General features: G+C 44.4%; 1 protein-coding gene across 1 annotated transcript in view; it reads right to left on the bottom strand.

Annotated features, from left to right (window-relative positions):
* fibcd1a (fibrinogen C domain containing 1a) overlaps positions 1-17,294 on the bottom strand; it is a 132,524-nt gene extending 115,230 nt beyond the window's left edge. The window contains exons 1-2 of the mRNA XM_035784912.2: positions 16,798-17,294; positions 16,520-16,602 (exon numbers count right to left, since the gene is read on the bottom strand). Of these exons, the coding sequence (XP_035640805.1) occupies positions 16,520-16,591 (72 nt within the window). The 5' untranslated portion in view covers positions 16,592-16,602; positions 16,798-17,294. The remainder of the gene's footprint in view (positions 1-16,519; positions 16,603-16,797) is intronic.
* Between the last annotated feature and the right edge of the window lie 8,283 nt (positions 17,295-25,577).

Below are 25,577 nucleotides of genomic sequence, written 5' to 3'. Positions count from 1 at the left end.
AGAGCAGACAGGAGAAGACTATTCATTAGGAGCCATGGTGCCGTAAGATCAAATGAATACCAACCACCCGGTAGAAAATATATATCTACTTATCCCTCGCCTTGACCCAGCCCTGCCTGCAACTACAAAGATAAATGAACAGTAAGCGCTCATTTAAGTAGAAAGCAAATGGAAACATTTTATCATTGGAAGGAAGGAAAGGAAGGCAGTTTCAGCCACTGGAGGTAATCACAGTAATCCATTATTTTCAGTTAGTGGCTCACAGCATGTTTATAGGTCGGCATTAATCAGAGCACAACGATAATGTGTATCTGAAAACTCCAAATATTTATTTCCAGTGGTCTCTGGATTCTAGACTTCACTCCTCTGCATTTGGTATGGCCGACATCGTATACATTTCTAAACAACACATTGCTATGCAATGTCTCTGTGATGCCCGGCTAATGCTACAGTCTGTTGGAATGTGTCACGCCCTGGTCGAAGTATTTTGTGTTTATCTTCATTTATTTGGTCAGGCCAGGGTGTGACATGGGTTTTTGTATGTGGTGTGTATGTATTGGGATTGTAGCTTAGTGGGGTGTTCTAGTTAAGTCTATGGCTGTCTGAAGTGGTTCTCAATCAGAGGCAGGTGTTTATCGTTGTCTCTGATTGGGAACCATATTTAGGCAGCCATATTCTTTGTGTGTTTCGTGGGTGATTGTCCTTAGTGTCTTGATGTCCTTGTTCTTTGTGTATGTGCACCAGTATTAGGCTGTTTTGGTTTTCGTTAGGTTTATTGTTTTGTAGTGTTTGTATTGATTCGTGTTTACGTTTGTTCATTAAACATGGATCGCAATCTACACGCTGCATTTTGGTCCGATTCTCCTTCACCAGAAGATAACCGTTACAGAATCACCCACCACAAACGGACCAAGCAGCGTGTCAACAAGCAGGAGCAGCCCAAAGAGGAGATGCGTAAGAAGGATTTCTGGACATGGGAGGAAATCCTCGACGGGAGAGGACCCTGGGCTAAACCAGGGGAGTGTAGCCGCCCAAAGGTGCAGCAGGAGAAGAGGCAACAGGAGCAGCCCAAAGAGGAGTACAGTATGGACTATACTTCTTGGGAGGAGATAGACAGGTGGGCGGTCGACCCGGGGAGAGTGCCGGAGCCCACCTGGGATTCGATGGAGCAGTGCGCGGAAGGTTACAGGAGAATGAGGTTGGCGAAGCAAGCACGGCGGCGCGGACGGAAGCCCGAGAGTCAGCCCCAAAAATGTATTGGGACGGGGCTCACAGGGAGTAGGGCTACGCCAGGTAGGCGACCTGCGCAAACTCCCTGTGCTTACCGGGGGGCTAGAGAGACCTGGCAGGCACTGTGTTATGCAGTGGTGCACACGGTGTCCCCAGTGCGGGTGCATAGCCCGGTGCGGTATATTCCAGCTCCTCGTATCGCCAGGCTAGAGTGGGCATCGAGCCAGGTAAGGTTGGGCAGGCTCGGTGCTCAAGAGCTCCAGTGCGCCTGCACGGTCCGGTCTATTCAGTACCACCTCCACACCCCAGCCCTCAGGTGGCAGCTCCCCGCACCAGGCTTCCTGTGCGTGTCCTCGGTCCAGTACCACCAGTACCAGCACCACGCATCAGGCCTACAGTGCGCCTCGCCTCTCCAGCGCTGTCGGAGCCTTTCTCCTCTCCTGCGCTGCCGGAGTCTCCCGCCTGTTCAGTGCAGCCAGAGCCTTCCTCCTCTACAGCGCTGCCGAAGTCTCCCGCCTGTTCAGCGCAGCCAGAGCCTTCCTCCTCTCCTGCGCTGCCGGAGTCTCCTGACTGTTCAGCGCAGCCAGAGCTGCCAGCCTGCATGGAGCAGCCAGAGCTGCCAGCCTGCATGGAGCAGCCAGAGCTGTCAGTCTGCATGGAGCAGCCAGAGCTGTCAGTCCGCATGAAGCAGCCAGAGCTGTCAGTCTGCATGAAGCAGCCAGAGCTGTCAGTCTGCATGAAGCAGCCAGAGCTGTCAGTCTGCATGGAGCAGCCAGAGCTGCCAGTCTGCATGGAGCAGCCAGAGCTGCCAATCTGCATGGAGCAGCCAGAGATGCCAGTCTGCATGGAGCAGCCAGAGCTGCCAGTCTGCAAGGAGCTGCCAGTCTGCAAGGAGCTGCCAGTCTGCAAGGAGCTGCCAGTCTGCACGGAGCTGCCAGTTTGCACGGAGCCGCCAGAGCTGCCAGTCTGTAAGAAGCCGCCAGAGCTGTCAGCCTACATGGAGCAGCCAGAGCCGCCAGTCAGCGTGGAGCAGCCAGAGCCGCTAGTCAGCATGGAGCAGCCAGTTCCGTCAGTATGCCAGGATCCGCCAGTCAGCCAGACTCTTCCAGATCCGCCAGTCAGCCAGACTCTTCCAGATCCGCCAGTCAGCCAGACTCTTCCAGATCTGCCAGTCAACCAGACTCTTCCAGATCCGCCAGTCAACCAGACTCTTCCAGATCCGCCAGTCAACCAGACTCTTCCAGATCCGCCAGTCAACCAGACTCTTCCAGATCCGCCAGTCAACCAGACTCTTCCAGATCCGCCAGTCAGCCGGGATCTGCCAGAACTGCCAGTCGGCCAGGATCTGCCAGTCAGCCAGGATCCGCCAGCCGGCCAGGATCCGCCAGTCAGCCAGGATCTGCCACCTCCGCCAGTCAGCCAGGATCCGCCAGTCAGCCAGGATCCGCCAGTCAGCCAGGATCTGCCAGTCAGCCAGGATCTGCCGAAACCACCAGCCAGCCAGGATCTGGTAGATCCATCAACCTGTCTGAGCTTCCTCTCACTCCTGAGCTTCCTCTCACTCCTGAGCTTCCTCTCACTCCTGAGCTTCCTCTCACTCCTGAGCTTCCTTTCACTCCTGAGCTTCCTTTCACTCCTGAGCTTCCCCTCAGTCCCGAGCTTCCCCTCAGTCCCGAGCTGCCTCAGTCCCGAGCTGCCCCTCAATCCCGATCTGCTCCTCAGTCCAGTGGGGTTCTGGGTGAGGACAACTAGGCCATGGTCGGCAGCGAGGGTGGACTATCCAAGGACGCGAGGAGGAGGGACTAAGACAGTGTTTGAGTGGAGTCCACATCCCGCGCCGGAGCCGCCACCATGGACAGACGCCCACCCGGACCCTTCCTATTGTTTTGAGGTGCGTTCGGGAGTCCGCACCTTAGGGGGGTTCTGTCACGCCCTGGTCGAAGTATTTTGTGTTTATCTTCATTTATTTGGTCAGGCCAGGGTGTGACATGGGTTTTTGTATGTGGTGTGTATGTATTGGGATTGTAGCTTAGTGGGGTGTTCTAGTTAAGTCTATGGCTGTCTGAAGTGGTTCTCAATCAGAGGCAGGTGTTTATCGTTGTCTCTGATTGGGAACCATATTTAGGCAGCCATATTCTTTGTGTGTTTCGTGGGTGATTGTCCTTAGTGTCTTGATGTCCTTGTTCTGTGTGTATGTGCACCAGTATTAGGCTGTTTCGGTTTTCATTATGTTTATTGTTTTGTAGTGTTTGTATTGATTCGTGTTTACGTTTGTTCATTAAACATGGATCGCAATCTACACGCTGCATTATGGTCCGATTCTCCTTCACCAGAAGAAACCTGTTACAGAATGTACTGTATCTCTGATGTTAGAGGCAACAACAAGTGATTTCTCTATCATATTCATCATCTTTAGTCAATGTATATTGAAGCCAAAAATCTCTGCTCTGCTTAGATGTCAGGTTAGCACATTGGAACTGTGATGACTTGAAGCCGGTCTGACAGACTGACATGGCTAGTAAGAGTTTTAGAATGTACTGTAAAGCCTGATTCAATTGTCCATAATAGATTATGGGGCTTGGCAGTCTATCAGTCTATGATCTGATAGGACAGATGCCAAGTCCACTCAAAAGTCATCAACAGAATCAATGTTTCTCTACTACACTGTAAGTTCTTCTTATTTTAACAGCTTGTGTGCGTGTGTGTATGTGTCTGTGTGTGTATGTGTCTGTGTGTGCATGTGTGTGTGTGTGCATGTGTGTGTGTGTGTGTGTGTGTGCATGTGTGTGTGTGTGTGCATGTGTGTGTGTGTGTGTGTGCATGTGTCTGTGTGCGTGTGTGCATGTGTTGACGCTCCTTTCACTGATTGCTGACCGGCTAGTGGAGCAGGTCAAAGCCATTTGCACCTCCTCTGGGTGGCTTCACACCAGGGTGATCCCTGGCGTCTGTGATAACAGCGCTTTAAGAGCCCTCAGGGTTCCCTTAGGCTTGGTAGAAACAGCAGGTTGTTACTAAAGCAGTATATAAAAAAAGGTCAAATTGAATATGAAAAACAAAAACACATTGAACAAAGAATGGCTGGACATCAGAATGAGGGAAGAAGAGAGAAAAGGGTGGAAAATGTGTGCATTTGCAGTAGAGGTAGCTCAAATTATAACCCTCTTGACATTTTAGCCTGAGTATTTTTCGCTTTCATTGTTGAAGATGCGATTGTCTGCCGCTTCGACGACTAAATGTTAACTTGCTTTTCACTGCTGTAGAAAATAACCCCATAACTTGTACCAATTTAGTCAAAGAGGCCTGAGCCTGTAGATGTATATTCTAGCGACAATTTACTCTAAAAATTGATTCATCATGGTAAATGGTGAATGACTGATCCTATATCCACATCTGATCAATTGATCCTATATCCACATCTTGGATCAACTGGCTTATACAATAAGAAGCTAATGCAACAGGCGCAAACATAACAACCCAGCATTTCCATACTGTCATGTGCAGACTGACGACAGTAACGTGGGCGTACTGGGACATCTTAATAGGTCCGACCGTGCAGCAAATGGGAGCTGGCAGATTGTGGGCTAGTCAGTGGATGGGCCAGTGGCAGGACAGGATGCTCTAATGAGCCATCTCCCAGAGATAACTGTCTAAGAGACATTACGAGAGGAGGGGGCCCTATTAATATCTCCGCTTCATGTTTCCCTGTAAGCAGACTCCCTCAGAGTCTGCTTTCACAGTCCAGTCCCCAGCTGAAACACATACACACGCGTGCGCGCACACACATGCCGAAGCCATCGTCATCTGCCATCAAGTTACATTAGTTTGGTGTAAAAGTAACCCTGTGGCATTCCTATTGATGTAGAGAAATAAAAACATGCCTTTAAGGTGGGAATAAATGTTCCCATTTCCAGGTACTGTTACTACTCATTAACCTTGAGCTGTCTGACTTCATTGAAGTGTAATTATTATTATTATTATTCTACATTTTTTCGGGGTGTGTAATTATGTTTTCTGCAGATATCAAACTTCGTCAACATTGTGCTGCTCACTGAAGTTTGCTGTGTTCACTCATGTCATTATCATGTCATTAAAAACCACAGGCTAAATGCTCAAATCAAATCAAATCAAATCACATTTTATTTGTCACATACACATGGTTAGCAGATGTTAATCCGAGTGTAGCGAAATGCTTGTGCTTCTAGTTCCGACAATGCAGTGATAACCAACAAGTAATCTAACTAACAATTCCAAAACTACTGTCTTATACACAGTGTAAGGGGATAAGGAATATGTACATAAGGATATATGAATGAGTGATGGTACAGAGCAGCATACAGTAGATGGTATCGAGTACAGTATATACATATGAGATGAGTATGTAGACAAAGTAAACAAAGTGGCATAGTTAAAATGGCTAGTGATACATGTATTACATAAGGATGCAGTCAATGATGTAGAGTACAGTATATACGTATGCATATGAGATGAATAATGTAGGGTAAGTAACATTATATAAGGTAGCATTGTTTAAAGTGGCTAGTGATATATTTACATCATTTCCCATCAATTCCCATTATTAAAGTGGCTGGAGTTGGGTCAGTGTCAATGACAGTGTGTTGGCAGCAGCCACTCAATGTTAGTGGTGGCTGTTTAACAGTCTGATGGCCTTGAGATAGAAGCTGTTTTTCAGTCTCTCGGTCCCAGCTTTGATGCACCTGTACTGACCTCGCCTTCTGGATGATAGCGGGGTGAACAGGCAGTGGTTCGGGTGGTTGATGTCCTTGATGATCTTTATGGCCTTCCTGTAACATCGGGTGGTGTAGGTGTCCTGGAGGGCAGGTAGTTTGCCCCGGTGATGCGTTGTGCAGACCTCACTACCCTCTGGAGAGCCTTACGGTTGAAGGCGGAGCAGTTGCCGTACCAGGCGGTGATACAGCCCGCCAGGATGCTCTCGATTGTGCATCTGTAGAAGTTTGTGAGTGCTTTTGGTGACAAGCCGAATTTCTTCAGCCTCCTGAGGTTGAAGAGGCGCTGCTGCGCCTTCTTCACGACGCTGTCAGTGTGAGTGGACCAATTCAGTTTGTCTGTGATGTGTATGCCGAGGAACTTAAAACTTGCTACCCTCTCCACTACTGTTCCATCGATGTGGATAGGGGGTGTTCCCTCTGCTGTTTCCTGAAGTCCACAATCATCTCCTTAGTTTTGTTGACGTTGAGTGTGAGGTTATTTTCCTGACACCACACTCCGAGGGCCCTCACCTCCTCCCTGTAGGCCGTCTCGTCGTTGTTGGTAATCAAGCCTACCACTGTTGTGTCGTCCGCAAACTTGATGATTGAGTTGGAGGCGTGCGTGGCCACGCAGTCGTGGGTGAACAGGGAGTACAGGAGAGGGCTCAGAACGAACCCTTGTGGGGCCCCCGTGTTGAGGATCAGCGGGGAGGAGATGTTGTTGCCTACCCTCACCACCTGGGGGCGGCCCGTCAGGAAGTCCAGTACCCAGTTGCACAGGGCGGGGTCGAGACCCAGGGTCTCGAGCTTGATGACGAGCTTGGAGGGTACTATGGTGTTGAATGCCGAGCTGTAGTCGATGAACAGCATTCTCACATAGGTATTCCTCTTGTCCAGGTGGGTTAGGGCAGTGTGCAGTGTGGTTGAGATTGCATCGTCTGTGGACCTATTTGGGCGGTAAGCAAATTGGAGTGGGTCTAGGGTGTCAGGTAGGGTGGAGGTGATATGGTCCTTGACTAGTCTCAAAGCACTTCATGATGATGGAAGTGAGTGCTACAGGGCGGTAGTCGTTTAGCTCAGTTACCTTAGCTTCCTTGGGAACAGGAACAATGGTGGACCTCTTGAAGCATGTGGGAACAGCAGACTGGTATAGGGATTGATTGAATATGTCCGTAAACACACCGGCCAGCTGGTCTGCGCATGCTCTGAGGCGCGGCTGGGGATGCCGTCTGGGCCTGCAGCCTTGCGAGGGTTAACACGTTTAAATGTCTTACTCACCTCGGCTGCAGTGAAGGAGAGACCGCATGTTTTCGTTGCAGGCCGTGTCAGTGGCACTGTATTGTCCTCAAAGCGGGCAAAAAGTTATTTAGTCTGCCTGGGAGCAAGACATCCTGGTCCGTGACTGGGCTGGGTTTCTTCTTGTAGTCCGTGATTGACTGTAGACCCTGCCACATGCCTCTTGTGTCTGAGCCATTGAATTGAGATTCTACTTTGTCTCTGTACTGACGCTTAGCTTGTTTAATAGCCTTGCGGAGGGAATAGCTGCATTGTTTATATTCGGACATGTTACCAGACACCTTGCCCTGATTAAAAGCAGTGGTTCGCGCTTTCAGTTTCACGCGAATGCTGCCATCAATCCACGGTTTCTGGTTTGGGAATGTTTTTATCGTTGCTATGGGAACGACATCTTCGACGCACGTTCTAATGAACTCGCACACCGAATCAGCGTATTCGTCAATATTTCCATCTGACGCAATACGAAACATGTCCCAGTCCACGTGATGGAAGCAGTCTTGGAGTGTGGAGTCAGCTTGGTCTGACCAGCGTTGGACAGACCTCAGCGTGGGAGCCTCTTGTTTTAGCTTCTGCCTGTAGGCAGGGATCAGCAAAATGGAGTCGTGGTCAGCTTTTCCGAAAGGGGGGCGGGGCAGGGCCTTATATGCGTCGCGGAAGTTAGAGTAACAATGATCCAAGGTTTTACCTCCCCTGGTTGCGCAATCGATATGCTGATAAAATTTAGGGAGTCTTGTTTTCAGATTAGCTTTGTTAAAATCCCCAGCTACAATGAATGCAGCCTCCGGATAAATGGTTTCCAGTTTGCAAAGAGTTAAATAAAGTTCGTTCAGAGCCATCGATGTGTCTGCTTGGGGGGGGGGATATATACGGCTGTGATTATAATCGAAGAGAATTCTCTTGGAAGATAATGCGGTCTACATTTGATTGTGAGGAATTCTAAATCAGGTGAACAGAAGGATTTGAGTTCCTGTATGTTTCCTTCATCACACCATGTCTCGTTAGTCATGAGGCATACGCCCCCGCCCCTCTTCTTACCAGAAAGATGGCTATTTCTGTCGGCGCGATGCGTGGAGAAACCCGTTGGCTGCACCGCATCGGATAACGTCTTCCCAGTAAGCCATGTTTCCGTGAAGCAGAGAACGTTGCAGTCTCTGATGTCCCTCTGGAATGCCACCCTTGCTCGGATTTTGTCAACCTTGTTGTCAAGAGACTGGACATTGGCAAGAAGAATGCTGGGGAGTGGTGCGCGATGTGCCCTTTTTCGGAGTCTGACCAGAACACCGCCTCGTTTCCCTCTTTTTCGGAGTCGTTTCCTTGGGGCTCTGCATGCGATCCATTCCGTTGTCCTGTTTGTAAGGCAGAACACAGGATCCGCGTGGCGGAAAACATATTCTTGGTCGTACTGATGGTGAGTTGATGCTGATCTTATATTCAGTAGTTCTTCTCGACTGTATGTAATGAAACCTAAGATGACCTGGGGTACCAATGTAAGAAATAACACGTAAAAAAACAAAAAACTGCATAGTTTCCTAGGAACGCGAAGCGAGGCGGCCATCTCAGTCGGCGCCGGATGCTACATATAAAATTCTAAATTCTGAAACAGTGTTATACATTTTCTTAGTAGAAGGTCATATGATGATGAACAAATTCAATACAGGTCAAATGGCTGCTGTCATGAATCAGAATATATTGGTCAAGGTAGACTCAGTAAAATGACATTATATACAACCGGGCAACTTCCTGCTTACAGCCGCTGTTCGTTCTCCCAAAGTGGGCATGCCCCAAGGGAGGGAGCAAATTGGAAGAGCAAATGCTGTCTTGGTAGATTTGAGGTCTGTTGTTGTTGATGTCTGCAGGCAGGAAACCACCCTGTTGTGTGTATGATGATGTTATATGGCTGAGTATACCTTGAAGACATATCAAACTAGGAAAGGAGACAATAGCTATGATTGACTGACGTGACAGAGAGCACATGAGAACAATATGTAGGCTACCTGTGAAACTACAGCATATAATACAGTACTAATTCATGTGGAGTACTTTTTATAGGCCTAAATACTGCACTCTGAGAGAGCGAGAGAGAGAGAGCGAGCAAGAGAGAGCGAGAGAGAGAGAGAGCGAGCAAGAGAGAGAGAGCGAGCAAGAGAGATGGATGGATTGATTCCCTTTCTTCTCTCATTACGCCAAAGGAAGGACAGAAAGTTATCAGGTGTGTGTGGAGTGTCTGTCCGTCTGTCTGTCTGTGTGCGTCCGTGCTCCCTGGTCTGCGGTCAGTGTGTTAACGTACCATCAAGGCCACTTATGGAGTTAAATTCAATCTTACTGGGCCTCATAAGGCTGATAACTTCCATCCAAGAATCTACTCTGATGTCTGCCTCTCGACTGCTATACTTAATTTAGTCCAACGCAGTGATGTAGTGGAGGGTAAATGCAAGTAAACACAGTTTACCCACAATTATTTTTGCTTGACAGTTTACCAACTTTTGCGGAAAGTGTGGGGAGTGTTACCTTTTTCACTGCGACCGGCGATAAAAGTTTTACCAGTATATTTTGTTTTATCACTACATCTCCGCTTCATGTTTCCCTGTAAGCAGACTCCCTCAGAGTCTGCTTTCACAGTCCAGTCCCCAGCTGAAACACATACACACGCGTGCGCGCACACACATGCCGAAGCCATCGTCATCTGCCATCAAGTTACATTAGTTTGGTGTAAAAGTAACCCTGTGGCATTCCTATTGATGTAGAGAAATAAAAACATGCCTTTAAGGTGGGAATAAATGTTCCCATTTCCAGGTACTGTTACTACTCATTAACCTTGAGCTGTCTGACTTCATTGAAGTGTAATTATTATTATTATTATTCTACATTTTTCGGGGTGTGTAATTATGTTTTCTGCAGATATCAAACTTCGTCAACATTGTGCTGCTCACTGAAGTTTGCTGTGTTCACTCATGTCATTATCATGTCATTAAAAACCACAGGCTAAATGCTCAAATCAAATCAAATCAAATCACATTTTATTTGTCACATACACATGGTTAGCAGATGTTAATCCGAGTGTAGCGAAATGCTTGTGCTTCTAGTTCCGACAATGCAGTGATAACCAACAAGTAATCTAACTAACAATTCCAAAACTACTGTCTTATACACAGTGTAAGGGGATAAGGAATATGTACATAAGGATATATGAATGAGTGATGGTACAGAGCAGCATACAGTAGATGGTATCGAGTACAGTATATACATATGAGATGAGTATGTAGACAAAGTAAACAAAGTGGCATAGTTAAAGTGGCTAGTGATACATGTATTACATAAGGATGCAGTCAATGATGTAGAGTACAGTATATACGTATGCATATGAGATGAATAATGTAGGGTAAGTAACATTATATAAGGTAGCATTGTTTAAAGTGGCTAGTGATATATTTACATCATTTCCCATCAATTCCCATTATTAAAGTGGCTGGAGTTGGGTCAGTGTCAATGACAGTGTGTTGGCAGCAGCCACTCAATGTTAGTGGTGGCTGTTTAACAGTCTGATGGCCTTGAGATAGAAGCTGTTTTTCAGTCTCTCGGTCCCAGCTTTGATGCACCTGTACTGACCTCGCCTTCTGGATGATAGCGGGGTGAACAGGCAGTGGTTCGGGTGGTTGATGTCCTTGATGATCTTTATGGCCTTCCTGTAACATCGGGTGGTGTAGGTGTCCTGGAGGGCAGGTAGTTTGCCCCCGGTGATGCGTTGTGCAGACCTCACTACCCTCTGGAGAGCCTTACGGTTGAAGGCGGAGCAGTTGCCGTACCAGGCGGTGATACAGCCCGCCAGGATGCTCTCGATTGTGCATCTGTAGAAGTTTGTGAGTGCTTTTGGTGACAAGCCGAATTTCTTCAGCCTCCTGAGGTTGAAGAGGCGCTGCTGCGCCTTCTTCACGACGCTGTCAGTGTGAGTGGACCAATTCAGTTTGTCTGTGATGTGTATGCCGAGGAACTTAAAACTTGCTACCCTCTCCACTACTGTTCCATCGATGTGGATAGGGGTGTTCCCTCTGCTGTTTCCTGAAGTCCACAATCATCTCCTTAGTTTTGTTGACGTTGAGTGTGAGGTTATTTTCCTGACACCACACTCCGAGGGCCCTCACCTCCTCCCTGTAGGCCGTCTCGTCGTTGTTGGTAATCAAGCCTACCACTGTTGTGTCGTCCGCAAACTTGATGATTGAGTTGGAGGCGTGCGTGGCCACGCAGTCTTGGGTGAACAGGGAGTACAGGAGAGGGCTCAGAACGAACCCTTGTGGGGCCCCGTGTTGAGGATCAGCGGGGAGGAGATGTTGTTGCCTACCCTCACCACCTGGGGGCGGCCCGTCAGGAAGTCCAGTACCCAGTTGCACAGGGCGGGGTCGAGACCCAGGGTCTCGAGCTTGATGACGAGCTTGGAGGGTACTATGGTGTTGAATGCCGAGCTGTAGTCGATGAACAGCATTCTCACATAGGTATTCCTCTTGTCCAGGTGGGTTAGGGCAGTGTGCAGTGTGGTTGAGATTGCATCGTCTGTGGACCTATTTGGGCGGTAAGCAAATTGGAGTGGGTCTAGGGTGTCAGGTAGGGTGGAGGTGATATGGTCCTTGACTAGTCTCAAAGCACTTCATGATGATGGAAGTGAGTGCTACAGGGCGGTAGTCGTTTAGCTCAGTTACCTTAGCTTCCTTGGGAACAGGAACAATGGTGGACCTCTTGAAGCATGTGGGAACAGCAGACTGGTATAGGGATTGATTGAATATGTCCGTAAACACACCGGCCAGCTGGTCTGCGCATGCTCTGAGGGCGCGGCTGGGGATGCCGTCTGGGCCTGCAGCCTTGCGAGGGTTAACACGTTTAAATGTCTTACTCACCTCGGCTGCAGTGAAGGAGAGACCGCATGTTTTCGTTGCAGGCCGTGTCAGTGGCACTGTATTGTCCTCAAAGCGGGCAAAAAAGTTATTTAGTCTGCCTGGGAGCAAGACATCCTGGTCCGTGACTGGGCTGGGTTTCTTCTTGTAGTCCGTGATTGACTGTAGACCCTGCCACATGCCTCTTGTGTCTGAGCCATTGAATTGAGATTCTACTTTGTCTCTGTACTGACGCTTAGCTTGTTTAATAGCCTTGCGGAGGGAATAGCTGCATTGTTTATATTCGGACATGTTACCAGACACCTTGCCCTGATTAAAAGCAGTGGTTCGCGCTTTCAGTTTCACGCGAATGCTGCCATCAATCCACGGTTTCTGGTTTGGGAATGTTTTTATCGTTGCTATGGGAACGACATCTTCGACGCACGTTCTAATGAACTCGCACACCGAATCAGCGTATTCGTCAATATTTCCATCTGGCGCAATACGAAACATGTCCCAGTCCACGTGATGGAAGCAGTCTTGGAGTGTGGAGTCAGCTTGGTCTGACCAGCGTTGGACAGACCTCAGCGTGGGAGCCTCTTGTTTTAGCTTCTGCCTGTAGGCAGGGATCAGCAAAATGGAGTCGTGGTCAGCTTTTCCGAAAGGGGGCGGGGCAGGGCCTTATATGCGTCGCGGAAGTTAGAGTAACAATGATCCAAGGTTTTACCTCCCTGGTTGCGCAATCGATATGCTGATAAAATTTAGGGAGTCTTGTTTTCAGATTAGCTTTGTTAAAATCCCCAGCTACAATGAATGCAGCCTCCGGATAAATGGTTTCCAGTTTGCAAAGAGTTAAATAAAGTTCGTTCAGAGCCATCGATGTGTCTGCTTGGGGGGGATATATACGGCTGTGATTATAATCGAAGAGAATTCTCTTGGAAGATAATGCGGTCTACATTTGATTGTGAGGAATTCTAAATCAGGTGAACAGAAGGATTTGAGTTCCTGTATGTTTCCTTCATCACACCATGTCTCATTAGTCATGAGGCATACGCCCCCGCCCCTCTTCTTACCAGAAAGATGGCTATTTCTGTCGGCGCGATGCGTGGAGAAACCCGTTGGCTGCACCGCATCGGATAACGTCTTCCCAGTAAGCCATGTTTCCGTGAAGCAGAGAACGTTGCAGTCTCTGATGTCCCTCTGGAATGCCACCCTTGCTCGGATTTTGTCAACCTTGTTGTCAAGAGACTGGACATTGGCAAGAAGAATGCTGGGGAGTGGTGCGCGATGTGCCCTTTTTCGGAGTCTGACCAGAACACCGCCTCGTTTCCCTCTTTTTCGGAGTCGTTTCCTTGGGGCTCTGCATGCGATCCATTCCGTTGTCCTGTTTGTAAGGCAGAACACAGGATCCGCGTGGCGGAAAACATATTCTTGGTCGTACTGATGGTGAGTTGATGCTGATCTTATATTCAGTAGTTCTTCTCGACTGTATGTAATGAAACCTAAGATGACCTGGGGTACCAATGTAAGAAATAACACGTAAAAAAACAAAAAACTGCATAGTTTCCTAGGAACGCGAAGCGAGGCGGCCATCTCAGTCGGCGCCGGATGCTACATATAAAATTCTAAATTCTGAAACAGTGTTATACATTTTCTTAGTAGAAGGTCATATGATGATGAACAAATTCAATACAGGTCAAATGGCTGCTGTCATGAATCAGAATATATTGGTCAAGGTAGACTCAGTAAAATGACATTATATACAACCGGGCAACTTCCTGCTTACAGCCGCTGTTCGTTCTCCCCAAAGTGGGCATGCCCCAAGGGAGGGAGCAAATTGGAAGAGCAAATGCTGTCTTGGTAGATTTGAGGTCTGTTGTTGTTGATGTCTGCAGGCAGGAAACCACCCTGTTGTGTGTATGATGATGTTATATGGCTGAGTATACCTTGAAGACATATCAAACTAGGAAAGGAGACAATAGCTATGATTGACTGACGTGACAGAGAGCACATGAGAACAATATGTAGGCTACCTGTGAAACTACAGCATATAATACAGTACTAATTCATGTGGAGTACTTTTTATAGGCCTAAATACTGCACTCTGAGAGAGCGAGAGAGAGAGAGCGAGCAAGAGAGAGCGAGAGAGAGAGAGAGAGCGAGCAAGAGAGAGAGAGCGAGCAAGAGAGATGGATGGATTGATTCCCTTTCTTCTCTCATTACGCCAAAGGAAGGACAGAAAGTTATCAGGTGTGTGTGGAGTGTCTGTCCGTCTGTCTGTCTGTGTGCGTCCGTGCTCCCTGGTCTGCGGTCAGTGTGTTAACGTACCATCAAGGCCACTTATGGAGTTAAATTCAATCTTACTGGGCCTCATAAGGCTGATAACTTCCATCCAAGAATCTACTCTGATGTCTGCCTCTCGACTGCTATACTTAATTTAGTCCAACGCAGTGATGTAGTGGAGGGTAAATGCAAGTAAACACAGTTTACCCACAATTATTTTTGCTTGACAGTTTACCAACTTTTGCGGAAAGTGTGGGGAGTGTTACCTTTTTCACTGCGACCGGCGATAAAAGTTTTACCAGTATATTTTGTTTTATCACTACATCACTGGTCCAATGTACAGACAGTCCATGTGGAGCTATCCACAGCCATGAGTCCAAAAGCTTCACTAACCTTCCCCGTCAACTCAGCATGCCCTAAATGCATGGTCATTCACTTTACTGGTTCATTTCCTGTATCACTCACAGGATATACTGTAAAGGTGTTGAAGAAGATCTGTCCACAAAATAAATACATTGCTGGCTAACAATATGTGCCAACTGCTGCAGCATTCCAGAAATGCTCATATTGTAGATAGGCTTACAACACTTGGTCACAGCAAACAGTGAGGAATGGAGGCAGACTCTATAAGGCAGAACGGTAATCTCATCTCCTTCCTCTCAACCAAAGCCAGAGTTTCCAGTCAGTTACATAAAGCCTTGTAGAAGTCAACCACACAGTGATAATAAACATAGTTATAAAGTGGGTGGTTCAAACCCTGAATGCTGATTGGCTGACATATCAGTCTATATACCATGAGTATGACAAAACATGTATTTTAACTGCTCTAATTACTGGTAACCAGTTAATAATAGCTTATAATAGCAATAATAGTTTATAATAGCAATAAGGCACCTTGGGGGTTAGTGGTATATGGCCAATATACCACAGCTAAGGGCTGTGTCCAGGCACTCCGCGTTGTGCATAAGAACAGCCCTTACCCGTGGTATATTGGCCATATACAACACCCCGTGCCTTATTGGGTAATTATAATTAGGCTTAACTATAACATAGTTATGGGCTATATTTGTACTGCCAGAAGAGAAGAGAGTATCATGCCAACATGTATCATCTCAGACACTAAACTACATTTAAACAATACTACTTGACAACCCTAGCCCAACCTATGCACGCCATTCCACAATGCCAAATACTCTAGCAGAAAGAAGTGCTCTCACTCATTCACAGTGACTGTTATAAATCAATTTAAATACAATTGTATTTGTCACATGATTCGTAAACGTAAGGTGTAGACTTAGTGAAATGCTTACTTCCCAACAATGCAGATAGATACAATGATAAATAATAGAAAACTAGAAAACTAGAAAAACAATAACACGAGGAATAGATCCACAATGAGTAACAGTAACTTGGCTATATACAGTACCAGTACCGAGTATACAGCTAATAGGTGACATAAGGATCACATCACACAGGCATTTATAAAACATATTTTTAAAATGCAGATTTGCAGCTGGCTCATGTTGCAATAGATGCACAAATCGTAGAGTAACTGGACCCGACAATGAAAGGTCAACATATTTTAATTTAAAAATATGACAAGCTTAAGGGGGAAAAAGCCCGATGTTAGAGAGGGCTTCAATTTCTGTTTCTCCATGGATCATTTGGACATCTTGCCATTTGTCAATTAGAAATCATCATCAATTCATGCGCTCCAATAACAATTGACGAATAGACTACAATAAATGAATGTAGGAAATTAAATAAATAGGCCTACACCATTATGGATCTACCAGCAAATCATATATTATTGTAATTTAACACTCAATTCACATCATATTACCATAACTTTAAAGTCGGACCATTAGACCGTATTAACCGTATGTGATAGGTAGGCTATGGCTTTCGTAAAAAGGCACATTTAGTTCCCACGAAATAAATGGTCATTCGTTTTCTATGTGTAACTATGTGCCATAGTTATGCAATACTATGAGCCACTAAAATATGAATGCTTTTTTATTAAATACTTTCTGGTACCTGCAGGCTTTTCACCTGCTTTTTTTGTTTGTTTTTTGAGCAGAGCAGAGCAATGAATGAATACTTGCAGCATGCAATGCCTACCTGAGATTTATGCTGATGTCCATCTTCGAGTTCTGAAACACTGTTCATGATTTTCCATCGATCATTTACCATTCTCTGAAAATCTTAAAATCCGAGATTTGACATCATTGGTAAAGGGAAAGTGTCAACCTGAGGGTTTATGTTGTTTGAACTATTCCAATAAGAAGGGGAAAAGGTTTACACATAAAAACTACTTCAATCACTGCACAGATCTCTACAATTCTAAAGGAGGTCCAGATGGGAATCTAGTAGTACAAACATGTTGATATCATACATACTTGTAGGACCCCTTGCAAAGAATAGTTGCTTTGAATTTTCGCAGTTAGGAAATTGCTATAACGTTCCTTCGTGTTACTAAAAAACACACATGCACTTTGACAGTAAGCGTTCAATGCGTTGCAGATTCTAATGAATCAAAACTTCACCCGCGTTATTCAGAACCTAGAAGAAAACCTGCTTCTATTTCCTCCGTTCTGACTCAAAATTACACGTGTCCTGTCGAGGTTTTACGCGTGGGCTATGTACGTCCTTGTTAAAAAGTGAAAGAGCTCGGGCAAGAGATAAAACCGCCTCTGGTTTCCCTGGTTGACGTTGATAAACATGAAGCGGCTCTCTGATATGATTCAACGCGCAGTCAGATTAGCAACATATTGCATCGGGCAAGAGCGCCTCGACGTGAAATCCAAGCTTCAGTGATTCCCCTTCGCCGTGCGAGTGCGCGCGCGTGTATGCGTGTATTTTGTATTTATTAATTATTTTTTAAACCTTTATTTAACTAGGCAACTGTGAGAGAGGCTGTGTGTGTGTGTGGTTGTGTGTGTGCGCGCGCGACTTTGCATGCGTGCATGTGTATGTGTGTGTTACAATAATGCCTGTCTGTAGTCAACCTGCATGGGTTTTATGCACCATTTCCCCTCCCTCTGAGATGATGCAGGTAATTAATTTCATCTCAACATTTCCACATGAGAATAAGGAGGAAGATAGCTTGTTCAACATTGCCCTTATACCTGTCATTAGCCTACATGGCGTTATACTCAGGGGCAGACATAGTGATTTGGACGCCCCGGGCACAGGCCAGTCGAATGAATGAACGAATCAGATAAGAATGAAACAGCTAACTGAAAATACTTGAAATGCCGTTCACTAGTAAAGGTCTTTGCATCAATATAGAATACAAGGAGGCAGGAAAATCGATAAGAGACAAACTATTACTGGATATTTATTCGATATGATGAATAATATTCATAAATATAATATTTATTGTCTGATTCCCTCTTAGGACCTGCTTAGAGTGCTGGAGGTGTGTGTGTGTTAGAGTTCTTATCAGGCCTGAAAAATAGAGCCTGTATTACCCAAGGCCTATGAGCTGAAGCCCGAGCCCTGGTCCGACACATCACAGAAATGTAAGCAAACCCGAATAAAAGCCAGATTTCCAGAAAACTGCCTATCCTACAGTCAAATGGCATGTTATTAATTGTTTTCATAATTTCATAATTAATAAACATAATTTCACAAAACCTGCCGAAATTCCGGTGTTTCTATGTCAAATGTTATTGTTATATTATAAAAGTTTGGACACACCTACTCATTCAAGGGTTTTTCTTTATTTTTACCTTTTTCTACATTGTAGAAAAGTAATGAAGTCATCAGAACTATGAAATAACACATATGGAATCAGGTAGTAACCAAAAAGGTGTTAAAACATTTGATCAAAAACAAATCTAAATATAGTTATGTTTTAGATTCTTCAAAGTAGCCAGCCTTTGCCTTGATGGCAGTTTTGCACACTTTTGTCATTCTCTAATCTAGCTTCACCTGGAATGCATTTCCAACAGTCTTGAAGGAGTTCCCACATATGCTGAGCACTTGTTGGCTGCTTTTACTTCACTCAGCAGTCCAGCTCATCCCAAACAATCACAATTGGGGTGAGGTTGGGTGATTGTGGAGGCCAGGTCATCTGATGCAGCATTGCATCACTCTCCTTTTGGTAAAATAGCCCTTATACAGCTTGGAGGTCTGTTGGGTCATTGTCCTGTTGAAAAACAAATGATAGTCCCACTAAGTGAAAACAAGATGGGATGGCATATCGCTGCAGAATGCTGTGGTAGTCATGCTGGTTAAGTGTGCCATAAATCACAGACAGTGTCACCAGCAAAACCCCCCCACACCATCACACCTCCTACTGCATGCTTCACGGTGGGAACCACACATGCGGAGAACATCCGTTTGCCTACTCTGTGTCTCACAAAGACACGGCAGTTGGAACCAATAATCTCAAATTTGGACTCATCAGACCAAGGACAGATTTCCACTGGTCTAATGTCCATTGCTTGTGTTTCTTGGCCTAAGCAAGTCTCTTCTTCTTATTGGTGTCCTTCAGTAGTGGTTTCTTTGTAGAAATTTGACCATGAAGACCTGATTCACACAGTCTCCTCTGAACAGTTGATGTTGAGATGTGTCTGTTACTTGAATTCTGTGAAGCATTTATTTGGGTTGCAATTTCTGAGGCTGGTTACACTAATGAACGTATCCTCTGCAGAAGAGGTAACTCTGGGTCTTCCATTCCTGTGGTGGTCCTCATGAGAGCCAGTTTCATCATAGCGCTTGATGTTTTTTGCGACAGTACTTGAAGAAACGTTCTTGAAATGTTATGTATTGACTGACCATCATGTCTTAAAGTGATGATGGACTGTTGTTTCTCTTTTCTTATTTGAGCTGTTCTTGCCAAAATATAATGTGTCCTTCTGTAGCTCAGTTGGTAGAGCATGGCGCTTGTAACGCCAGGGTAGTGGGTTCGATCCCCGGGACCACCCATACGTAGAATTTATGCACACATGACTGTAAGTCGCTTTGGATAAAAGCGTCTGCTAAGTGGCATATATTATATTATTATATTATTGTTTTTTTTACCAAATAGGGCTATCTTCTGTATACACCCCTACCTTGTCACAGCACAACTGATTGGCTCAAATGTATTAAAAAGGAAAGAAATTCCACAAATTAACAAGGGCCACCTGTTAATTGAAATTCATTCCAGGTGACTACCTCATGAAGCTGGTTGAGAGAATGCCAAGAGTGTGCAAAGCTGTCATCAAGGCAAAGTGTGGCCACTTTGAAGAATCTCAAATATAAAATGTATTTTGATGTGTTTAACACTTTTTGGGTTACTACATGATTCCATATGTGTTATTTCATATTCTGATGTCTTCACTATTATTTGACAATGTAGAAAATAATACAAATAAAGAAAAGGCATTGAATGAGTAGGTGTGTCCAAACTTTTGACTGGTACTGTATATAAATATTATTATTATTAATATTAAGATGCAAACTCAAAAACGGTATATCTGACATAGTACAGGTGTCTTAGAGACCATAACCATGTGTGTGAGGTGTATACCTTTGTATACCTTTTCTTGCAAGCTTGTCCTGCTGGCAAGCATTGTAGACTTGGGAAAAGCAAGCAATTACTAAATGTGCTGAATTAAGAATCACATTCCTTTAAAAAATTTACCCTGATTTTAGCAGAGATGTAGATAAATATATTTTGTTTCTTTAAAAAAAGAACCACCAGTCAGGAGGATACAGACAGATCAAGAGGTAGGCTTAGATATGCAGAAAAATAGACACATTTTTTCCATAGATTGAAGCATAATAATTATGGCTCTAGATTGCAGGTAAAAGCTGTTTCACGTGTTCAAAAAATGCAAAATTCTCCAACCTCAGATTTTTGGTCCTGCTCACTCCGGCAGAGGATTACTGTAGATGTATATCAGTTATTCAGTTAAATGTTATATAAAGGTTTTGTCGCAAGTCTGAAACAGAAACTTTCACAAACATGTGATGTAAGACCTCTCACAGTCTCACAAACACCATAACTCCATCATGCATTTTTTTTTCAAGTCCTCCTCAACACAACCAATCAATTGATCATTCTATGTGAGGAGCCTTCATGCTCGGAGAGGCAGAGGCCTGTAATCATCTGGCAGAATGAGCAGGGCTGTCAATGAAGCAGTCGTCTGATTTTTAAAGTGGCCCTTAAAATGGAGGGAAAAGACTCTCTAAAGTTAAAGCACCAGTAAAAAACTGCATGGAGAATAAGAGAATATGATACACATCCCCGAAAGGAGAATATGTTGATAGAATTTTCTTTAAATTGTTCTATTGTTTGGACTAAAAGCTAAAGGAATAGTTTTCAGATTCTTAAATGGAAAGTAACTACTTATTTGGTACCCCATTCCTTTGTGTGGTGTGAAGGAATTGAGTTGAATCAGTCAACTAATCATGAATATATATTTTTGTACCTGCTGTAGGCTGGCCTATTATTTACATGGTATGGTAAAACAAAAGGTGTTTTATTATTGTTCTTGTGATAGGATGCCACTGCATTGAACTAAGACACTGGTAGTATCTATTATTGATGTCCCTTGTCTTTACTCACACATCAACTGAAAACTTTTAAAAGATTATCCGAGGCTGTGCGACCGGATCAGCAAAAGAACCTCTATACAACACCGGTGACCGGCTTGTTGTCATGCTTCCAGAGAGCAGTAGCCTTAGTTAATTGCCATGTCACTGTGACATCCAGATGGTGACCAATATTACAGGTAATTTCTCCCTCACCCATCGAAATAAACAAAATGTATTTTTACAGTTTAAACTAGCGGCCTGCTGTTGTTTTCAACACTTTGACATTAGCTACATCCCTTATAGCCAAGGGAGCAGCAGCTATGTAAAGAAATTGTCTATAAAGTAGCACTTTGTTTTGAGGAGCCAGGTTCTTTATGGTGGTGGTGGTCTGGAGGTTAGCGAGACAGACTAATAAGTGGGGGGTAGGTGCCACCTACTGCCGTTGTGCCCTTGAGCAAGGCACTTCAACTTCTCAAATGTCAGTGACGATGGACAATAAAGTTGTATTCTAGATAAAGTATTACAAACTATCTCTGGATATCCTTATAGCATTGTTATACTGTAGCATTGTAAAGTAGCTTAATTTTGCGCAAACCCTCTTGGAGTGTGGTGCTTGATCTATCGACAAGATATTCCTATTTCATGACTTGGAAGGACTTTGCTGCTCCAACTTACAGCATATTCAGAAACCCCACAGTAATAACACTGAAACACCAAGGCACTCTTACCAGACTTGACTAAATTGGCACATCCATACTAGAAAGCAGTCAAAAAGAGTGAAGATGAGAGAGATGGACACTTTCAACATGAAATGCACTGATCGATTGCCAAAGTGTACTTATGTCAGAAGACGTCCTTGCATCACGGAGATAAGATAGGGGATCATGGTCCTCTTAGAGTTCTCTCAGATAGCAACTGGTAGACTAAACGATGTATCAGCAATCGTTAGGGGTCCATCATCCATTCAGCAGACAAGATGTCCTCTCCAGACTCTATTCTCTTTGATCAGATCAGAGTGATTGCTGATAAGGGGCACAATTAACGGATGAAAGAGCAGAAATGAAAACAGGGTGAGCCTTTGTTTTGCACAATGTATAATGAGAGCCCACAGGAGGTCCTTGATATGAACGACCAAACAAAAGAGCAACCAGCCAGTACATTGGGTTGAAGTGGTGGTCAAAAATAAATTCTGACACTATTCTAAGAAACTCATGGATAGATTTACACAAGTTAGGAAAATGGCCACGTGGTAAGTTGTATGTAATACCCCCAGCATATCAACTAATTTCCCATACAATATGGGAATGACTGCCCAACAATAGGGATGTATTCCTTTTTTTTTCTCTCGTTAATAATATAATTATGAATTACTCAGTGCATTTAAATAAAAATCATATGACCAAATATCACACCAGCATTTACAGAGGCAGTTGAGAAGGGAGTTCTACAGTGAGTAGAAAGACAGAACTATAGAGAGGGCAGATACTGTAGGTAAGGGGAACACCAGGAAGCACTCCTCAGCCTTGACAGCACCGAGGTAGCCTCATTGAGCCACATTTCATCCTCTACACCTCAGTGGGTCCGTAAATAGGCAATTATTTCAGAAGCAGATACTGCCAAGGATTTGCCTTGACAGCTGCATTGCGTTTAGCCGGCGTACTAATAACAAAATAGTGTCCGTCTCCACAATCAGTGGGATAATTTGATAAATTGGAATGACCCAAGACTCACAACCGCCTCCTCACTATAAAGGCTTCTGTCTGGGGTTTTAATAAGACACCAAATGCATTGAGAACAGAAAGGCACTTTCACATCCATTTTTCATTAATTCACCATCACACACCACCATCAGATGAACACAAAGAGAAAAGAGGACAAGAACAGTTAAATTCTGACTAAGTAAGAGGGACGCTCCCAAACTGTTGTATAATTTCAGTCAGTAGTTTTGAAAGTGATGCTCCAAGGCCAAGTTTGTTGTGTACTACGTCATCCCATTGTTTACTATATTATCCATGTCATATGATATGTTTGCAATTTTCAATTTGTATGATATGTTGATATGTATGATATGTTATGAATCCAATTTGTACAATATGTTATGAGTTTGTTGTGCTTAAAGTGGAACCGACAGCATTTTAGCAACATGAAATATTACTTTAAAAATCGGTTCATATACAGTACAGTCGTGGCCAAAAGTTTTGAGAATGACACAAATATTAATTTCCACAAAGTTTGCTGCTTCAGTGTCAGATATTTTTGTCAAATGTTACTATGGAATACTGAAGTATAATTACAAGCATTTCATAAGTGTCAAAGGCTTTTATTGACAATTACATGAAGTTGATGAAAAGAGTAAATATTTGCAGTGTTGGCCCTTCTTTTTCAAGACCTCTGAAATCTACCCTGGCATGCTGTCAATTAACTTCTGGGCCACATCCTGACTAATGGCAGCCCATTCTTGCATAATCAATGCTTGGAGTTTGTCAGAATTTGTGGGTTTTTGTTTGTCCACCCTCCTCTTGAGGATTGACCACAAGTTCTCAATGGGATTAAGGTCTGGGGAGTTTCCTGGCCATGGACCCAACATATCGATGTTTTGTTCCCCGAGCCACTTAGTTATCACTTTTGCCTTATTGCAAGGTGCTCCATCATGCTGGAAAAGACATTGTTCGTCACCAAACTGTTCCTGGACGGTTGGGAGAAGTTGCTCTCGGAGGATGTGTTGGTACCATTCTTTATTCATGGCTGTGTTCTTAGGCAAAATTGTGAGTGAGCCCACTCCCTTGGCTGAGAAGCAACCCCACACATGAAGGGTCTCAGGATGCTTTACTGTTGGCATGACACAGGACTGATGGTAGCGCTCACCTTGTCTTCTCCGGACAGCTTTTTTCCAGATGCCCCAAACAATTGGAAAGGGGATTCAACAGAGAAAATTACTTTAACCCCAGTCCTCAGCAGTCATATAATACCGGTCATATTCAGTGGGTCTTGGACATTCGTAAATTTATCAGTTATTCTGTGCTCTGGCACACTCAAGCTCTGAAATTGGAGTAGATAGCTAGCCATAGTGAATTTGCGACCTCGAGAGATATGCTAACTGGATAACAGTTGTTCAGCATAGCTAGCTAGCAAAGCAATTCATATTTCTTGCTAGCTAACCAAATGACAAGTGCATCTCTAAATCAAATCGAATCAAATCAAATCAAATCAAATCAAATTTTATTTGTCACATACACATGGTTAGCAGATGTTAATGCGAGTGTAGCGAAATGCTTGTGCTTCTAGTTCCGACAATGCAGTGATAACAAACAAGTAATCTAACTAACAATTCCAAAACTACTGTCTTATACACAGTGTAAGGGGATAAGGAATATGTACATAAGGATATATGAATGAGTGATGGTACAGAGCAGCATACAGTAGATGGTATCGAGTACAGTATATACATATGAGATGAGTATGTAGACAAAGTAAACAAAGTGGCATAGTTAAAGTGGCTAGTGATACATGTATTACATAAGGATGCAGTCGATGATGTAGAGTACAGTATATACGTATGCATATGAGATGAATAATGTAGGGTAAGTAACATTATATAAGGTAGCATTGTTTAAAGTGGCTAGTGATATATTTACATCATTTCCCATCAATTCCCATTATTAAAGTGGCTGGAGTTGGGTCAGTGTCAATGACAGTGTGTTGGCAGCAGCCACTCAATGTTAGTGGTGGCTGTTTAACAGTCTGATGGCCTTGAGACAGAAGCTGTTTTTCAGTCTCTCGGTCCCAGCTTTGATGCACCTGTACTGACCTCGCCTTCTGGATGATAGCGGGGTGAACAGGCAGTGGTTCGGGTGGTTGATGTCCTTGATGATCTTTATGGCCTTCCTGTAACATCGGGTGGTGTAGGTGTCCTGGAGGGCAGGTAGTTTGCCCCCGGTGATGCGTTGTGCAGACCTCACTACCCTCTGGAGAGCCTTACGGTTGAGGGCGGAGCAGTTGCCGTACCAGGCGGTGATACAGCCCGCCAGGATGCTCTCGATTGTGCATCTGTAGAAGTTTGTGAGTGCTTTTGGTGACAAGCCGAATTTCTTCAGCCTCCTGAGGCTGTGTAGCCAACGAAAAACAATACGAGGGGAAAAGTCAGTCACTCACCCACTGCACCAATGATATGACGTCCTCCATACGCTAGCATTTTAGCCATGTTATGACTGATTTGTTATCATAGCCCTTGCTAGTTTGTTTGTATTGACATTCCCAGCCTTAGTTACATTCGTTCATTTTTGTCCAAAATATTGAGTCATTGAAACTGAAATGGTACCTCCCGAATGGAGGCAGAAAAATAATGTACCAGGCCAGCTGTGATTTACAACCCGATAGCAATATTCTTTGGACTATCAAGAAATGTATTGGTGAATTATATTAATCATGCATTGAACTGCATCCATCTATTCTGCCAACAATTCCTTAGTTTACATCATGAAATGTCAAATATAATCTATTTTTAAAACCTCTTGTATAGTTGGTTTTGTAGCATAAACTGGAAATGTTATATTTTTCACGGATTGTATGATTGTCTGTTTGTTTCATACCTGCAAAATAGTTAAAACGCTGTCAGTTCCACTTTAAGATCCTGGGCCGCATCTTTAGT

The sequence above is a fragment of the Oncorhynchus keta genome, chromosome 14, assembly GCF_023373465.1.
Source record: "Oncorhynchus keta strain PuntledgeMale-10-30-2019 chromosome 14, Oket_V2, whole genome shotgun sequence".
NCBI classification, from domain to species: domain Eukaryota; kingdom Metazoa; phylum Chordata; class Actinopteri; order Salmoniformes; family Salmonidae; genus Oncorhynchus; species Oncorhynchus keta.
Note: the sequence above shows the minus strand (reverse complement) of the source record. Positions and strands in the feature narration are given on the sequence as shown.